The sequence below is a fragment of the Protopterus annectens genome, chromosome 3.part0 (genome assembly GCF_019279795.1).
Source record: "Protopterus annectens isolate FY-2018-M chromosome 3.part0, PAN1.0, whole genome shotgun sequence".
Taxonomy (NCBI): Eukaryota; Metazoa; Chordata; order Ceratodontiformes; family Protopteridae; genus Protopterus; species Protopterus annectens.
Window position 1 is genome coordinate 1,616,846,468 of NC_056731.1, and position 18,847 is coordinate 1,616,865,314.

The following is an 18,847-nucleotide window of genomic DNA, read 5'->3' on the forward strand; positions in this document are numbered from 1 at the left end:
TGGAAGCAATGATAGAAAGACTTCCACCAACAACTTAATGTCAAGTGAGTGGTGTCCACCACAGCCACATACCAAAAAGGTCGAGAGGTCACTTTTTTTTACACTTCTAGGAACAAAACTGTATCACGCCACCAGTGAATTTTTTGAAAAAGGCAGAACGGAATGCAGATGCTGCATTCGTTTCACCACAATGCACATGACCTTTAAAGATGAGGTCTGCTGGCCATTCCCCCACCGCTTCTGATGCATCTTTTCCAGGATCTCCCCAAGCCTGGGGTTTTGTGTCTCTATGTCTGGAGGGGAGGGCTGGAAAATTTGTGTCCTCGTCCAGGCCAGGTTGAAATACTCTGCAAGAATATCTAAGTGCCTGCTGTTACATTTGGTCTTCCTTGGAGCTTTGAATGGTGATCCCGAAGACGAGGGCTTTGGCCCTGAAACAGATGACTTCACTCTAACAAGCCCAGGCCCTGTTGTGATTTTAGAAAGCTGGCAGACTGGTACAGCTATACAACAGGATGGATCAAGAGGATGCAGCTATAGCTGAAGCAGACTGGGTACCAGAGAAAATCATATAGTGGAAGAGTGAAGATGTGTGGATTGAGGAAAGAGCCAAACTTGGCGCCAGGACAAAAGTTTCTGTTACCTCACTGGCAGAAGGCATAAAAACCAACATTGCACTGACTTGAGCAGACACCACAGCCTCTCCCACAACCATTAAGTGGAGAATTAACAGGTTCAGCCAACTCCAACATGACCAATTAAAGAGCTAAAGTTAATACTACAACCAAAAAGGTAGTGGCCCAATGACTTAAACCCTTCCTATTACAAGGGAAGCAATACACACAGGAGCAAACATTGCTGTTCTCTCCTAAACAAAATAAATGATAGAAGTAAAAATCTTTTGCTGGAATACTTATTTCATATGGTGCTTAATTTTTCTTAAAATGTCATAGATCTCAGAAATAAAATTAGATTTGCAGATTACTGTTAATTTAATATGCAATAAATTTTACATCCAAAAAAAGGTTATCAAACTATTTATCATTCTTTGCAAGTCATGTGTGAGGGACCAAAAAGACAGATTTTCAAAAGTGTGCTTCTTACAGCCCAAACATAAAAAGACAGTCTATCCCCATTCTAGGGATACTAGCAAAAGCTCTGGAAGATCAAAGGGTGGAATTTAATTTGTGGCAATTTTTCATGGAAAAGTTAATACGAATGCACCAGTGATCCTTCTAATGAACATCTAGGAAATGTGAGTTTGGGTGTACCATCTCAGATCTGGCAGCTGATGCCATGGGGTATGTAGGCAGGAAGACTGCAACTTGATGAAATGAGGTCATATCAAATTAAAGACCTCTGCTGAACAGTGAGACAGCCATTCCAAGCAAGACCAATGACATTCCTGACTACTAAAAATGAAATGAATATCTTCTACCAACTCAAATTTTGGAACATGCTTTAATGCCAGCTGACCTTATAAAAACAAAGTCAAAAGTTGGGTGTGCTGTGTGATCAGACAATTCAAAGTATGCTTCAGCTTAATATAAGATGACAGCTGCTAACGACAGGAGAGGAAACTGAAAACCAAAAAGATTTCTACTAGTAAAACACAAAATGATTTTAGGAAAGACCTTAAAAGCAGTAGTGGGATGCTTCATTGAGGGCTTAATCACCGAGGAGAAATCAAGATGGGACTAATGGGAGGAGGAACTTTAGTAAAACACATTTACAAATTATTTTTGGTTTCTTTAGCCATCAAAAGGAACTAGGGTGCTACCAAATTCTTCCATCCTGATAAAAACAGAGAAGGTCCAGACTACTGCGAAAATGGTGCTCTATGGTCTAAACGCAATTGTCTTTATGGCCTAAAAAGTGATTAGTTATTGAGGAAGAATGATGCTTTCTTTAACTACATTGCTGATAAAGTATACAATTACGTCATTGTTTCAGGTAAAGTGTTACCTAAGAGTTATAAACCAGTATGAAGAACTTCATGACATTAAATATGGCTCAAAGTTGGAACATTTTTTAAGCTCCCCTACCATCCCCCTCACCCAACCACCACAATCAACTAGGACTTTCTCTCTATCCCCCCAAACAATCTGAGAGCTTCTAATAGATAACTTCTCTGAGGGGAGAGCCTTTTAGACACCCACAGCAGGACTGGGAAGTAAGGGCTAAATGGAAAGAGGGCAGAGGCTGGAAGACATCACATTGTAGCAAATAATCAAGATCCCTGTCTTAAGAGGAAGTAACACACAACGATGCCAGGTGTGCAAGGTTCACATATTTGCACACTACACTCAATGATTGTCAGTGCACTCCTTCCTAAGCTACTGTGTCCATCTGCATAGTTCATGGCCTTCACCAGAGACCATGGAGGTACCAGACAAACTTATCTCCCTTCACTGGGATAGGGGAGCTAGCAAGTGTCTGCTTCATCCAGTCCCACAACTTCCAACCCTTCTGGTGATTTAGGCTTCTCCCAAACATAGGCCGCTGGAAGCACAGATGTCCTGCTTTTGTGCCAGTGGGATAGCAGGTTAGAATATTTTATGATGTCACTACTTCACAGACAAGAACTTCTCTTTCTTTTTTCAAAGACAGAACTAGTGGAGTTGCTTAATTATTAAGTAATGTTTACAGTCATTTTCTTCTGACAGCATTGCAATACTTTTATTAACTGGTGTGGTGAAATGCCTTCCAAAAAAATCAGGTTTGGGTCAAGATATGAAAACTACACAGTGGTTTTTCATGGTCACATTTTTATCCACAAAAGCTCTAACAGCTAAGATGCAACAACAAGAGGGGCGGTGACATGAACAAGAAGATACATACAAAGCAAAATGCAACTGAAGGGATGACTGGAAAAAGAGGAAGAAAACTACCATTAACTACCATTACCTGTAGAGGACTGCTACCAATTGTCATGGTGAAAGAACTATAGAAATATTCTGCCATCTACAATGGTTTGACTGCCTTTACAGCCAGTGCAATAGAGTGACTACTAGAAGAGGTAGCTCCCTTACACAGGACTGTTTCAAAGCCAAACACCAGTGACTGCATCCCAGAAAAACTCCAAATGTCTTGTATACATAATACACTTACTTCAAAATGGTATCGTGTTGCCAAGTTATTTGTGTGAAAAATTAAACACTTTTTATGGTGGGGCCTGTACTACTAATTAAATAACAATAATTTCATTATTTTACTTAAAAGGAAAACTCAAACTTTTGAAGAAAAACTGAAGGATACAGCCACAAGGAATAGCTTTACTTAAATAATGACCAAAAATGTAGCTTTTGAACAAATGCAGCCTCAGACCACAATGTAAGAGAAGTTCACCCCTCATAAAACAGGAATAATCATCAAATTGCATCACATCAAATAATGACAGTCACAAAGCTTACTGGCTGCATGGCTTGAACACGTGGGTACAGTCTTTCTCCAAGTGCTTGTCTATGTGCAGGTAAAGGGTCAGGATCATCACTGGGATTTCCTTCAGCAGCTGGCCGAAAAGGCCGTGTATCAATTGAAAGCTGTCTTCTGAAATCCCTAAGAGGAGAAATTATACTTGAGGTCTTCAAATCAATTAGGAATCTAGATAAAAACCAAGCAAACAAAACAGATTTCTGGAAAAAAGGCTACATAAAAATTAAGAACTTCAGAATATTTTTTTGGTTTGTAAATAAAGACTTTAAAATGTATAAAAGTAGAAAGGCCTACTCAAATCTGAATCTGTAATTTACATTTAATGCACACATTCTGCATTTAACTGCCCAAGTATCTTAGATTCAGAAATAAATATTAAATGCTACATTTGTACAATAATCTAGTCCCAAATAATATACTAAATCACCTCGCCAGCCACCATTCAAAGGACTGCTCTCCACTCAAGGTGTTGAATGAGCAATGGCAAACTGGCTGCAGTAGGCTGTCAGCCCTTGTTGAGATACTTACACATACAAAAGAATGCAAGCAAGAAAGTACAGTTATGTAAAATCTTACCATAACAGTAAATGTCCCTCTCCTTATTGTTGCCATACTCCTTACATAACGGATCTCCTGTCAAGGATAGCCCAACATCTGGCCAGTATACCAGTACAAAGAAGACAGGGGGTAGGAAGGAGGGAGAGAATACTGCAACAGTGAAGAGAAGGACATCTACTGTTATGTTAAGACTTTAAATAACTGTACTATGTCTTTCCATATCACTGATGCAGTATTCCTTACATACGGAAGGGTACAAAAGCTCAAGAGGAAACCTTGAAGGAGGAAGGCACTGAAGGGTCCTCTATAAACTCATGCAGGACAGCCATGGCAAAGGCGGCTCTTGCTCTGGAAATCGCATCCGACTTGTAATGCTTAGTGACGGTATGGACGGAAGTCAAAGTAGCAGCTACAAGGATGGAATTGGTACCTAGTCCTTTGAAAAAGGCACCAGAAGAGGCATTCTGGTAGAATGAGCCTTTACAGAACAAGAAATACATTTACCCTGAAAACATAAAGAACAATAAATAAAATAAAATGCATTAACTTTTTCACCACATCTTTCGTCCCCATACTGGCAAGTTGTCTTGCAAGCAACTGAAGCTCCTGGTTTAAATGACAATATACCTCTTATGCCAGTTTTAAAGTTAAGAGCAATGAGACTGTAGTTCAGTTTTAGTATAAAAAAAATCAAGGGTCCTTTTTTAAATATATTAATTACAAAAGATTCTTTTAGTAATTATCATCATCAGTATTATTACTATTTTTACAAGTTCACACTAAAATTGGCATGTTATAACTTAAATATTCATTAGATGTTTTAGGACAGTTTTGATTTTAGCATTTTAGTGTAGTTATTTATAGACAGAATAAGGTACATTCAACCCCAACCACTATTTGGAAGTAACTTGTTATATGTAACCTGTTATTCATAAATTACCATCCACGACAGTGGTATTCATACATCATCCATGGCAGTGACATTTTATACACACATCAACACATTCATTAATATATAGATTACATTTTTTGTATTTCTCAGATGAAACCAATATTTAAACAGTGTTTTTATGTTTCCCATTTCTTTGTACATATATAAATATTCAAATTTTTGTTAAGGCAATGGGTTGAGAGGTTTTTACATGTGCTAAGATATTATGGCATAGTGAGAAAGTTGGATTAGATTTATTATTTTAGTTTTGGTTCTCAACTTTGCTGTCTGTATTTTATGAGAGGATTTGTTTCTTTAATGGTCTTGAATATGTAAATTAGACTTCCTAGGTAATTTATATAACATGGGAGGGAGTTATGTGACGGGGATAGGATCTGAGGAAGTCCTACTTGCTGGGGACGAAAAACGTGGTGAAAAAGTTAACACGTTTTATTTTATTTGTTCTTTTTGGTTATTAAACTCGAGTTTCATACAGACCGCACTGCTGCCATTTTTTATACCTTCCTAGTACTGATGCATACTGATAATTCATTTTGTTGGCTGGTTCTTGGCTCTTCAGCACCATTCCTACTTTTTGGTTTTACTGTGTTGGTAATAAAGGAACCTAGGGAGGTGCAAGCCTCGGAGAAGGAAACCCATCTTGTGCACACTATTATGGAGCTGCGGCATGAATTTGGCTCTTTAGTGGGAGAGCTTACACAATTGGTGAACATGTTGACTGCAAATTTAACTGAAATTAGAGCTAGTCAGAACACTTATGGGTTGTCAGGCAACCAGGAAGCACTGCAACGAGTGACAAGCCATGAACCAAAATTTTTATTACATCAGAACCAGAATCAGAGTTCTAAGGAGGACGACATTACTAACGCTATGGAATTAACGCCTAGGATTTTTCACTCACCCTCGCAAGAGCGGTTGGACACACAACATTTATATGTCCTAAAGGGAGCAAGACCAAAGGAGAAGTGACCACAATATAAAAAAGTGACTAACAACTTTAATGTTAAAAACAAAACAGTTTCCAAATAATGACAATACTGAATGTAGGGGGGTCTCAGAACTGGCAGACTGGATTGCATGGATGCACAACAATAATTTTTCTTTTAAAATGGGACATTATGATTTTATTGAAAATGGAACTTACCAGGACAATATTGATTTACTGTATGATTTACTGTTCAAGTACAAGTCACTGCAACTGGATAACTGGTATATGAATGAATGTTTAGGAGAAAGTGGTATCCAAGGGGTTAAGGATTTGCAAATATCCGAATAATGTATTAGATGGGTCTGTTTTTCATAAGGAACTGCTCAATATATCAGATTAGTGTGGTTTCTCTATTATGGAACTTATTAAAAATAATAATAAGGAGGTGGAAAGTATTTACAAGATAACAGAGTTAGTAAACTGATTACAGGTGACCTGATGTATATACCACTGAAGAAAAAAATTCAATATTAAGGGTAAAACTGAGGAAAAGATTGGTTACTTGTTTAGAAGGAAAAACAATAAATATGCAAGAGATGTATTGGAATATAAAGAACACAGGTGTTGTCACAGACCTAAGCAAGGGCACCAGGCAAGACAAAAGAATGATCAAAGAGACAAGTACAGAAATGCATACGAAAGGAAAACAAACACTTTGGATGAGCTTGAGGAAGAAATTATTTTTAGAGAGGGAAATAATTTGAGAATTAATGACCCTTTAGACTCCCCTGCCCTCAGAAGGTCGGAACGATTAACAAACAGGCCACAAAATGCTAACCAATACAACAGGGAGAAAATTAAACAAGAGTAATAGTAATATTAACCATAATTGTGAAAATACTAGTAATAAGGGTAACCAGAGTAGGGATGAAGTTGGAAAAAATAATAGTAATACTGGAGAAAGTACAGTTGTGTGCACTTACCATAAATGTAGATGTTCGAGTGTATTCACTGTTGCAGTCATCATATTTGGGTTATCCCTGCCCGGGTTGCCCTTGGCCGGCCCGAATACCAGAGACTTAGTTTTTCTACGTCAGATGATATTGCTTTAGGACTGACGTTAGATCGTCAGTAGTATAAAGTACGGCAGCCAATGGCATTACATCGTTTTTTCTTGCCCTGTCAGGAGCCCCCCAAGTGGGAGCTAGGTTATGGTGGAAGAACCCCACTAGTAGAAAGTAAATACCAAAATGTTCCTTGTAAGTACAGAGAGAGAGAAAAAAAGAGGGGGAAGGAGGGGGGAAACCAGGACTGCAACAGTGAATACACTTGAACATCTACATTTATGTTAAGTGTACACAACTGTACCATGTTCTTCATGTTTCACTGTTGCAGTCATCACATTTGAGTTGATGTCCAAAGCTGAGAAAAAGGGTGGAGGAAGTCAAGGAGACTAGGGGCTGGCTAGGATGCCCTGTAAGACTGCAGTGGCAAAGCCTGCCCTGGAGTTGGAGAAGATAGGCAGGTGGTAATGCTTGGTGAAAATGTGAACAGATATCCACGTGGAAGCCTCCAGGGTGTCCCTGGTGGGGACTCCTCTGAGGAAAGCTGCAGAGGTGGAGGCTGCTCTGGTGGAGTGAGTCCTGACCCCCTTAGGGGGAGGTTTTCTGTGTTGCTTGTAACAGAAATGGATGCAGTGTGCTATACATTTGGAAATTGTTTGTTTGGAAATGGCTTTGCCCTCTGCCCCTGCAGCAAAGCTAACCAGAAATTAAACAGACTTTCTGAATGGTTTAGTCCTGTCTAGATAAAATCTGAGCTGTCTGTGCACATCTAGAGAGTGCAGGATCCTTTCCCCCTTGTTTTGTGGGTTAGGAAAAAAGGTGGGCAAATGAATGGATTGGTTAAGAACCACACTGGACACCACTTTGGGCATGAAGGATGGGTTAGTCCTGAGGGAAACTATGTCAGCATAGAAGATGACGAAGGGTTCCACAGTCATGAGTGCTTGTAGTTCAGGGACTCTTCTGGCTGAAGTGATGGCCAGAAGAAAAGTGGCCTTCCAGGAGAGAAATTTTAGCTCTGCTGAAGATGCTGGTTCAAAGGGTGGCAGGGTGAGCTTTTCCAAAACAAAGTTAAGGTCCCAAGCTGGGGTGGGTGCTCTTCTGTGTGGCCTCAAATTGCTAGCCCCTCTTAGGAATTGTTTGATAAGAGGGTGTGAGAAAAGGGGCTGCTCAGTGTGGAAATGAGCAGAGATAGCAAAGGCATGAATTTTAAATGAGGAAAAGGAGAGACCACTGTGTAGCAGGTCAGCTAGGTAATCCAGGATGACAGGCAGGGAGGGCTGTGCCGTATCGGCTCCCTTGGCCTGAATCCAGGTGCAGAACCTTTTCCATTTGTCAGCATAAGACTTTCTAATGCTAGGGTGTCTGGTCTCACACATAACATCTAGAACCTGTTTACTGAGGGTGTCAGATTGATCAGTGGTCAGGGAATAAGCCAGGCTGCCAAACTGAGGGTCTGCAATTGGCGATGCATGAATTCTCTTTCCCTCTGGGTCAGGAGGGGTGGGGTCTGAGTGAGATGTCATGGTGACAGTGGGGACAGGCTGCGCAGCAGTGGGTACCACTGCTGGTGAGGTCAGTCTAGAGCAATTAGAATTGACCTTGGTTTTCCCTCCCTTATTTTGACCAGTACCCTGGTGATGAGAGGTAGTGGAGGAAATGCATAGACCGACAGAATGACCCAAGGGAAGGATAGAGCATCCACTTTCCAAGCCATGCAGTGATGTTCCCTGGTGCAGAACTTGCTGAGCTGATGGTTGGTGTAGGAGGCAAAGAGGGCGACCTTAGGGGTGCCCCATTTCTGAGTTATTAGGATGAAGGTTATTTTGTCTAGCTGCCACTCATGTGGGTCCAGAAGATTTCTGCTTAAGTGGTCTGCCAGAGAGTTTAGAGAACCTGGCAGGAATTGTGCTAACAGGTGTCTGCTTAAGTGGTCTGCCAGAGAGTTTAGAGAACCTGGCAGGAATTGTGCTAACAGGTGGAGTTGCATGGCAGAGGCTGTGTGCCAAAGGGTCATGGCCAGCCTGCACAGAAGGAAGGAGCGAGTCCCTCCCTGCTTGTTGATATACCACATTACAGTGGTGTTTTCTGTTTGATCAGGAGAGCCCCTGGGGAGAGTAGGGGCCTGTAAGCTGTCAATGCGTGCTGGACAGCTAACATCTCTTTCTGGTTGATGTGCAGATGGATTTGCTGTGGCTCCATTGGCCCTGTATGCACCTGCCGTCCAGGTGTGCACCCCAGGCATAGTCTTATGAGTCTGTAGTGAGGGTCTGGGCGGCGTGGGATGGTGAGAAAGGTAGTCCCTTGTTGTTGAAGCATGCTGCTACCCACCAAAGAAACTCTTTCCTTAGGCATGATATCACTGGTAAAAGTTTACAGGTCTTGAGAGTGTTGCCACCAAAGGCTTTTTAGGTACATCAAAGTTTCCTCATATGCAGTCTAGCATATGAAATGAGTAGAATACATGATGCCATGAACCCCAGAGCTTGCAGGATTTTCCTTGCAGATAACTGGGGTCTGGTGGCTAGTTGAGAGAAGTAGGCTGTTAGGTAAGTTTGCTTTTCTGGTGTAAGGAATGCCATCTGGGATGCTGTGTCCAGACTTGCTCCCAGGAATGTAATCCTTTGGGTGGATACTAGTTTGGATTTCTTTTCGTTGCTAGTGTACCCTAGGGAGTTCAGTTGGGACTTTACAAAGGCCAGGTGCTTGAGTAACCTTTCCTCACTGTCTGCATGAATTAGGCAGTCATCTAAGTATGGGTAAATTTGGATAATCCTTTGTCTGCAAAAGGCAATGGCAGGAGCCAGACATTTTGTGAAAACTCTGGGAGCAGTAGATAAGCCAAAGGGAAGCGCAGATAACTGAAAGTGCAGGGATTCTGTCTTGAAATGTAGACATTTCCTGCATGATTCCCTGATAGGGATGTGGAGGTAAACTTCTTTTAGGTCTAGGGTGGCTAGCCAAGCATGCTTGGAGAGCATGGGTAGCAGTTGCTGGAGGGTGAGCATTTTGAATTTTGTTATCACCAGGAAGGTGTTTAGAATGAAGAGATTGAGGATGGGACACCAGGGTGCCCTCTTTTCTGGGTACCAGAAATAGTCTGGATTAGAAACCTTGGCCTATCTGTTCTGCAGGAACATGCTCTATTGCCCTCATAGAGAGCAGGGAAAGGTCTTGCTTTATCGCCTCTGCCCACTGGTTTGGAGGTAGATCTGGGAACCCTTTTGAGGTCGGAAGAGTGTGGAAAAAAATTGTATCCCAGGGACACTATGTTGAGGACTCCGCAGTCCTTGGTAATGGTGGCCCAGGTGCTTGCGTGAAAGGTGAGGTCCCCCCCGGAGTAATTGTAGGTGGGTAGAGGGAGGGGGTGGGGGAGGAGAGTCATTGTGAGTTCTTACCATGATGGGGTGGCTTAGAACTCCCTGGTTTTGAAGTGGAGGAATTTCACTGTTTTGCTCTCTGCATTCCCTGTGGCTGTTGTCTGGGGGGGTCTGCTTCCGCAGGGTCTGGGCTGAGCTGACCTGGTGGGAGCAGGAAAGGACCAGTGCTTGGAGGGGCAATGCCTGCTGAACCTTGATGGCTGGACCTGTAGGAAATCCTTAAATATCTGCATAGATTTAGCTTTTTCTTCCATCTTTTTTAAGACCTCTTCTGCCTTAGTGCCAAATAAGTTGTCTTTGTGGAAGGGTGCATCCAATGATTTAGATTTAACATAGTCTGGCAAGGGCTGTTCCTTACGCCATGCATATCTTCTAAGGACAGAACCGGTGACTACTGCCCTGCAAGAAGCTTCTAGGGCGTCAAAACCACAGCGTAAGGTATGCTTAGTCACTTGCCTTGCAGAATGCATTAACTGTTGTAACTCTTTAGATTCTGCACAAGCAGGAAAGGACAACACTTTTTGTTTGAGGAGTTCCATGGTATGTTGCTGAAATTTTAGCATATGGAACTGGCAATTTACTGCTCTGGTAGCAAGAGTAGCAGAGGTGTCTACTTTTTTACCCCATCTGTCTAATACTCGGGAAATCCCTATCTTTGGGGGTGGGATTCTTAGCAAAGGTTGCTTTAATTCCTTTGGGCCCTTGAAAAATTACCTCAGGCTCAGCAGTAGGGTTTTTGAAAAGAAATTTGTGAGAGTCAGGGACTCTGTAATACCTGTCAGGTTTTCTAAGTGCAGGAGAGAGGGCATCAGGAGTCAAACTGTACTCCAGAAAAACATCATCCAAGACTGGGGGAATGGCCAAAGGTCTGTGCTGTGGAAGATCCAAGAATTCTCTGAGTCTCTTTTTAGACCGAGGGTAGTCCTGACATTTCCATTGGACATGCTTTCTTAAGGTATGAAGGGTTTCCCCAAAGGAATAGTCCTCGGGTGGAGAGGCTGAAGGAATAGATTCCTCTGCATCAGAATCATAAGCAGAGAGGGGTTGCATGACTTCATATTCAGATGCATTCATTTTGTTTACAAAAAAGGCAGAAATTTAAAGGAATTAATGGAGCAGAAGGAAAGGGAAAAGCTTATAGAGCATAAAATGAAAGGGAAGGTGGGTACATATAAATGGTGAATATGTTCACAATGTGCACATATTAAAACAGTGACTGTGTACATACTCCTATAGAGATACGCTTGATTAAAGCAAAGGAATACAATAACTGTGACAGCAAAGGGTTAGTTTATTTGGCTATTTGTGACACCTGCAAAGCATTTTATGTAGGCAAAACTGAAAGAACCCTAAAAAAGTGCATTTATGAACACGTTTATAATATTAAAATTCAAAATATGAATAATGCCCTGTACAAACACCTTGGATTGTAAAAAAGCCTAAGTTTTTCTTTTTTGTATTAGAATTCATACACTGGAATAACAGGGATGGTATGTGGTAAGAGAAAAGTGAGTACAGGGAATCATACTGGCAAGTCGTCTTGTAAGTAAGTGAATGAAGCTCCTGGTTTATATGACAATATATCTCTTATGCCAGTTTTAAAGTTAAGAGCAGCGAGACTGTAGCTTAGTTTTAGTATAAAAAATTAAGGGTCTTTTTTAAATATTAATTACAAAAGATTCTTTTAGTAATCGTCATCATCATTATTACTATTTTTATAAGTTCACAGTAAAGTTGGCATGTTACAACTTTAACATTTATTAGATGCTTTTAGGACAGTTTTGATTTTAGTATTTTACTGTAGTTATAGACAGAATAAAGTACATTCAACCCGACCCTTATTTGGAAGTAACTTGTTATTCATAAATTACCATCCATGACAGTGTTATTCATACATTATCAGCCACGGCAGTGACATTTTATACATTCATCAATACATTCATTAACACACACACACACACACACACACACATATATATATATATATATATATATATATATATATATATATATAAAAAGTGTCCTTACCTTCCAAAATAAAGGCTCACTCTACTAGATCGATGGCTATGGATGATATCTGCATAGCAGCCACTTGCGCAAGACCTCATACCTTTATCACTCATTACAAATGGGATCTGGCCTCCAGGGGACGAGCATCTTTTGGTTCTATGGTGCTCAGGAATGTCCTTCCTTAGGGCCACCCAGGACTCAAATAGCTGGGGACTCGGTCCTAACAGTAAGGAATGAATAAAGATTTACAACATCATATAAAGAAGTTATGTCTTACCATAACGTTCAATCTGTTGTAGATCTTTATTCATTTATTACTTCCCGCCCTCCTTTCCCATGCCTGGACTCGTGGTGGACTTCAGGATTTCCTTTTAGTTAAGGTATCTGCTCAGACAGAGCACATACCTTAACTAAAAGGAAATCCTGAAGTCCACCAGGAGTCCAGGATTTCCTTTTAGTTAAGGTATCTGCTTAGACAGAGCCTCCTACTATCACTATTATTACATCTATACTATAACGGCAGGCAAACTCAATCTGAAGAGACTATGAGAGGGGCACTGTGGGTAGGTCTTAGCTGAGACTTTTTGGCTGGCGCGAGCTTGGTAACGGCCGTGTTGGTTCCGAGGATGGAACCGAAGTCCTAACAGTAAGGAATGAATAAAGATTTACAACATCAGATGAATTCTTACAGAAGTGTTTCTGTAGAACAACTTTACAGACATTACTGAGCTGTAATGAATGACATTTGACTGTTTTTAAACTGTCAGGGGATTTATGTGCCAAAGTACTTACTGAAAACTTGAACAGCTGCACCTTACTCTGATAAAGTCTACTGATACAACAGATGAATACTCTCAGTTTAGATAAATAAAGTATCCTTGTGGTTCCATATCAAACTATCCATTTTTTGTTTTAAATTTCTGACTTGCATGGCTAGTCTTTAAAGGGAGTATGAGTGGGATTTCCTGCTTATTTACATACATGACTGTTGTACTGCCTGTGGATAAATGCAGGGCTCATGGTTTCCAAATCTATTTGAAAGCTTTTTAGAGCTGTTATCCTTGCAAATATCTCTTATGTTGACATGCTGCTGCTTACATTTCTGGGTCAATGATTCTGCATGTTTATTTCTTCTGGATAGTAGTTATTTATTAATTGGTAAGAGAAACCAATTCTCTTCGAAATGGGAGAGCTTCCCTTGCAGGAATGCAGACAGAGCACTTGGGAAGGATGGCTATATAGCTGATGACGTCCTTGGGAAGAAAGGAACTTTCGTCTCCTACCCCTGCCTTCCATTCAAGTTTGTCTTTTCCTGAAGGCCCTTCTATTTTTAAACTAGTCTACCTAGGATGGTTACTGCTTGGTGTAGCAGTTCCTGCAGTATATGGGAATGGGAGAATGTTTTACAGACTCCACTGTATTCCCGCTCCTCCAGTTTTAAAAGTTTCCTTGGGAAGGGGGCACAAAGCACTTGTTTTTCATTAATGGAGCATTCAGTGTAGTTAGATAAGTCACCATCTGAAAACCCATGATAAACAGTAATCGAAACAGGACACCACCAGTGCATTTACCACCATCCAAAATACCAAAGACAGTGAGCAGTGCTTGACCAGGACAATATTTCGCAGACGGAAATAAGCCTCAACCCAGAGGACCAGCTTGTCATCAACAACAAAATAACCCGGATTAAGAATGTAAGAAAGACAATCAATGAAGAGAGAAAAAGAAAGTTAGAAGGATAATGGAATGTACCAACATTTCCTCAGTCTTGGCTGGGTTAAATTTCAGTTGATTAGATGTCATCATTTCAATGGTAACATCCAAAAAGTCTTCCACAGAAGAACAATCACATTCTCAAGATTAAAGGAGAGATAAAGCTGTACATGATCAGCATATGATTGCTAAGAAATATCCCTCATTATAATGGCCGCCCACAGCCACAACATGTGCACAGTGAATAAAGGGGTGCGAAAACTGAACTCTGTGGGTGGCACACCACAGCTCACTTGACGGGGTTCCGAACAGTCTACCTGGACATAACAGGTTGGGGACTAGCATAATGGTTAAGGTGTTTACCTCACAAATAAGAGGCACAAGGTTTGATTCTCACAAAAGGAAATTGGCTAGGCTTAAACTGGTCCACAAGAGCAAGCTAGTCTGGTACTTGCCTACGAACTGGCTTATTTAATTTAGCAGAGATATCTCTGAACAAAAAAGCTGCCCTGTTTTGAGATGATTTTGACTAATACAATGTGGAATGTTTGTCCAAAACAAGTCTGTCCTCACAGAGACATGTCCCACCCAATCATCGCTCCAGCCTCCTCCCCCAGTCTATACAGTGACCTCAGTTTATGATTTAAACCACAGTCATAGCGAATCAGTAATCTGCAGCATATAGTCACTGGGGCAAGCAGATCCAGGACACACACACCGCAACCAGGTCATCTGGACTGTCTGAAATTAATCTAACATCTGAACAATAACTTGACAAAACAGTAGCTGAATCTATTGTTCTCATATGTCTACACCTGACAAAATCAGTAACTGGTAAGGGAAGTGGAGAAAAGCAAAGCTTGAAATGGATCAGGAGGTGATCAGGCTAAGAGTTAGGTCCCACCACCAAATCCCTGCATAGGAATATGATTAACAGAAACAAATGTGTTGGATGTACAACAATAGAGTTCAAGGTGAATAAATATTCAAAAATTACTACAATGTAAAGAAATACTTGAAAAAAAACATAAGCAGTCTGAATGTTTTGTATAAGAAATGATTTGAAAGCAGCCACATGACAACACTTTTCCTCAGGGTAGTTTGTCCTAAGACTGTGGATCCAGAAATTTAGTCTATTCCTGATTTCAAGCAGAATTTCAGAAAAACCAGAAAAGGTACAAATGTGCTGTAGGACTCTGGTGAGTACAATGACTGTACTTGAGAAGTCTCCAACCAAAATCTGTCAAGAACTGTCCAAAGTCCAAAGCTAGGCAGCAAGAATACCCAGGAATACACCCCCTCCAGAGTGGAAGCAAGAAGTTCACCTCCTCTGGGACAGTTGCAATCCATAAAAGTAGAGGAATAGTGCAATCTTGTAGCCTCATCTATCAAGGATGCCGGACTCTGAGGGATGTTTTAACAAACAGGCACACCTCAGGAGGGCTAGGTATCAGCCTACCCTTCAGATTTTGCTTTCTGTGCTAAGACTTCAAGATTAGGCTTGGAATGGCATGTAGACTTTTGCTGGCTTCCACGTGAACAACTTTCAGTCTCTAATAACTTCCTCAAAGCAGAGCAGGAAAGGATCTTCTCATCTGCAACTATCAGTGTTACAGGTGCTTAGAGCTATGCTTAAAGTCATCTTTGCCTCCAAGACAGCAAAAACAACAATGGTGAGGGTTCTAACTAGCAATCTAACAAACACCAGGACACCTTGTGGATATCAGAATAGACAGTGAATGCAGAAACATTTTACTAATGTGCATCAAGACATAATGCCAAACTGTTTTGGCATAAAAAAAGACCTGCTGGGCTCAGGGGCTGGGTAGGCTTATGTAACTGGTGCAGGGCATCATGGCGTGCATAGGCAGTGAGTGCATATACTTTATGCAGAACAGATTCTGATAAAATTGTCAAACTGAGTGGTGGAGAGCATAAATGCAGACTTGGCCAAAGGAACCATTTGTGATGGAATATAGATCAGTTCAAAGTGTCAACTTGATTCTTTTGAAAAAAAAAAAGGCTGATTACAAACACATGCTGGTAAACTATAGGTTCTTACATGAATGGCACGATGGAAGTGATGTCACCAAGAACAGTTTATTTCACGAGACATATAATGAAGCAGCTTGTTTGCAGATGGGCACAGATGTCGATCACAAAACAAAGTTCCAAGGATGAGAATGGTTCTTCAAACGTGTGTAAAACACTGAAATCCCAAAAGGAACAGCTTCGTAACCTTCTGCTGGATCAAATTTCTCCATTTAAAAGTCCATGATGTTCCAAAATGCTGGAAACAGACTTTTACCATGGAATAAATAAGACTAAAGTCAGACAGGTATCTGAGACAAGTGAAAATCAAATACAAACTCACAGTCAAGGAAGATACTTCTCCACCTAAACACAGAATTCTCTGTACTTCTCCGTCTAAATACAGAATGCTGTGTCTAGTGAGTACACAGATTTCTAAACAGTTCAGTTACCTAGAAGGTCAAGTGCAATGAAGGAATCTAGTGAAGCAGCCAGGCCTGAAAATGGAGTCAAGGATAGACCAAGTAAAGGGGATCCTCCACTGGGCTTTAACTGAATGGATTCCAGCACAAACAAGGACCCAAGACCCAGAAACTCATGTTCACAATGGCCATTAAGGTGCAATGTGGATTCGTTTTGGTACTGCTCTCCTGAATTTCATTAGTTCGACCCTCACCCAAACTGATGAACCAAGCAAAGGTGATTTTGTGGAGAACAGTATGCTTTTTGGGAAGAATAAGATCATCCATCCAATAATACTTTACTTGTATAGATAATCTTGAACCACATCACCATCACCTGCTTTTTGTCTGTTTCTTCTGACCCACTCAAATGAGTGTAATCACTGTGGAGCCTAGATACAAATACCAGGATAACATGGATCTAGCAAACCGCACAACATCAGGTAAGAATACAGCTGAGCAGCACCCACTTTCACAATGACCTTGCCAATAAAGGGCACGTACTTTGTAGCATTACTTAACAACATCCAGTTCCTTTACATTTTGTTATTCAAAGCAGGGTGCTGTTTAGTGAATAAGAATTTAATCCGGAAAAATTAACACCAAGATTGGAATTTCAGAGGCTGGAGATGTTTATAATCACTATAATGAACAGTATAGTGTCACGCTTAAAACTGTTACAACATCTAATGATTTTACTGCAATGCTTCTTGTGGCCTTTATTACTTGCTGTCTGAAATAATGTGCTATGCCAAAAATAAAATGTTACAGCGCAAAAATGAAGCCTATATAACTGGCATTCATTCTTTTCTCACCCACTACACTAATTTGAGATTACACAATTCCATTTAATTACACACTGCCATATACTTATTTAAATAAACATACAATGAAAAAAAAGACAGCGAAATCCATGGAGCACTGATGTGGTATCCCAACCTGCAACCTCAACAGTCTGCAGGACAAAAGATTAGGAATATGGATAACTGTTCAGAATGTTTGATCTTAGCTGCAGTTAACCTAGCAAAAATAAAGTCCTCTTTCTAGATGAAAAAACAATCCATTTAAGGGTCTAAGCAGATCTTTACTCAGTGATGGAGAAGCATTCTTGTCTGACAAGAATAAGAACACACATTCATCGTTGAATAAAGATCTACTTAACTGGACTGTTTGTCCCTCTGGAAAGAGGACTTCTGCTAGGTTAACTGCAGCCAGGATCCAATATTCTGTACAGTTATCCTTATTCATTATCTTTCATTTTAACATACAGGTGAGACTGTTAGAAAGCAGTACACAGAACATATATTCTGGAAGCTGCCTTCTTATTAGGACTTACATTAGAAAGTGCTACTTTAGGGTTTAGAAGTTAAAATTCATTGAAACATTAGTTAAGCACAAATCCAGAAATTCCTCAGTATTTATTAAAATGATGTATAAAAAGAACTGGACCAATAATAAGATGCTAACTGTGCAAAGGCTGAAGAAGTTCAATGTAATATATACACTTGTATAAATGTAGTCTTCCTTAACTAAGGATGGCATTAGTCAATCCTGCATAGCTGACACAGTTTATACAGGAATACATTGAAAAGAATGGCGAGGTACAGCCTGCTTGTCTCTCTCCTAGGAGAGAAAGCTGAGAGGCAGAGAGGAGAGGGATAGTGTGAGTGTGTGTGTGTGTGTGTGTCAGAACGTACAGTCTACTACAATTACCGGCAGGGAATGGAGATGAAAAGAAGCATCTGTCTACAAAGGGGATACAACTGTACTAGAAGTGTCACTAATTGGAGCGAATAACTAGCCCTCACACTATCCCACTGTATCCGCACACCACAGAAACATACAGGCATGTGGAGGGGAACTTTTAGCATTAAAAGGAAAAATTCTGATAGTTGGATGACAGCCAAAATACAGCTATCTCCTCACCCCATAAAAGAGGGATGAATGGGTGATAGAGGATGCAGAGGTGGCTTGATGGTTGGTAACCACCAAAATCAAAAATATGTCAGAAAAATTAACACTGACAGCTCAGAATGAATGAAGAGGTACAGGTTTACCTATTAAGAAGTAAAATAACTTGATGCAGAATCAAAAACACAAAATACACCAGCGAAACCCAACCAGTTCCCAACAAAATACAAAAATAAATTCACTGGTGAAAGAACGGTGTCAGGTCCCACAAATTCACACCAAAGCTGGATCAAAGAACACATATACTATATTAAAGGAAGTGTGTTCTTTGATCCAGCTTTGGTGTGACTTTGTGGGACCTGACACCGCTCTTTCACCAGTGAATTTATTTTTGTATTTTGATA

At 40.6% G+C, this 18,847-nt stretch overlaps 1 protein-coding gene across 1 annotated transcript in view; it reads right to left on the reverse strand.

The window, feature by feature from the left end:
* The window catches only part of UBR5 (ubiquitin protein ligase E3 component n-recognin 5), a 3,965,620-nt gene that overhangs the window by 534,922 nt on the left and 3,411,851 nt on the right, over positions 1-18,847 (reverse strand). Inside the window, exon 52 of the mRNA XM_044065648.1 lies at positions 3,414-3,558. Coding sequence (XP_043921583.1) covers positions 3,414-3,558 — 145 coding nt within the window. The remainder of the gene's footprint in view (positions 1-3,413; positions 3,559-18,847) is intronic.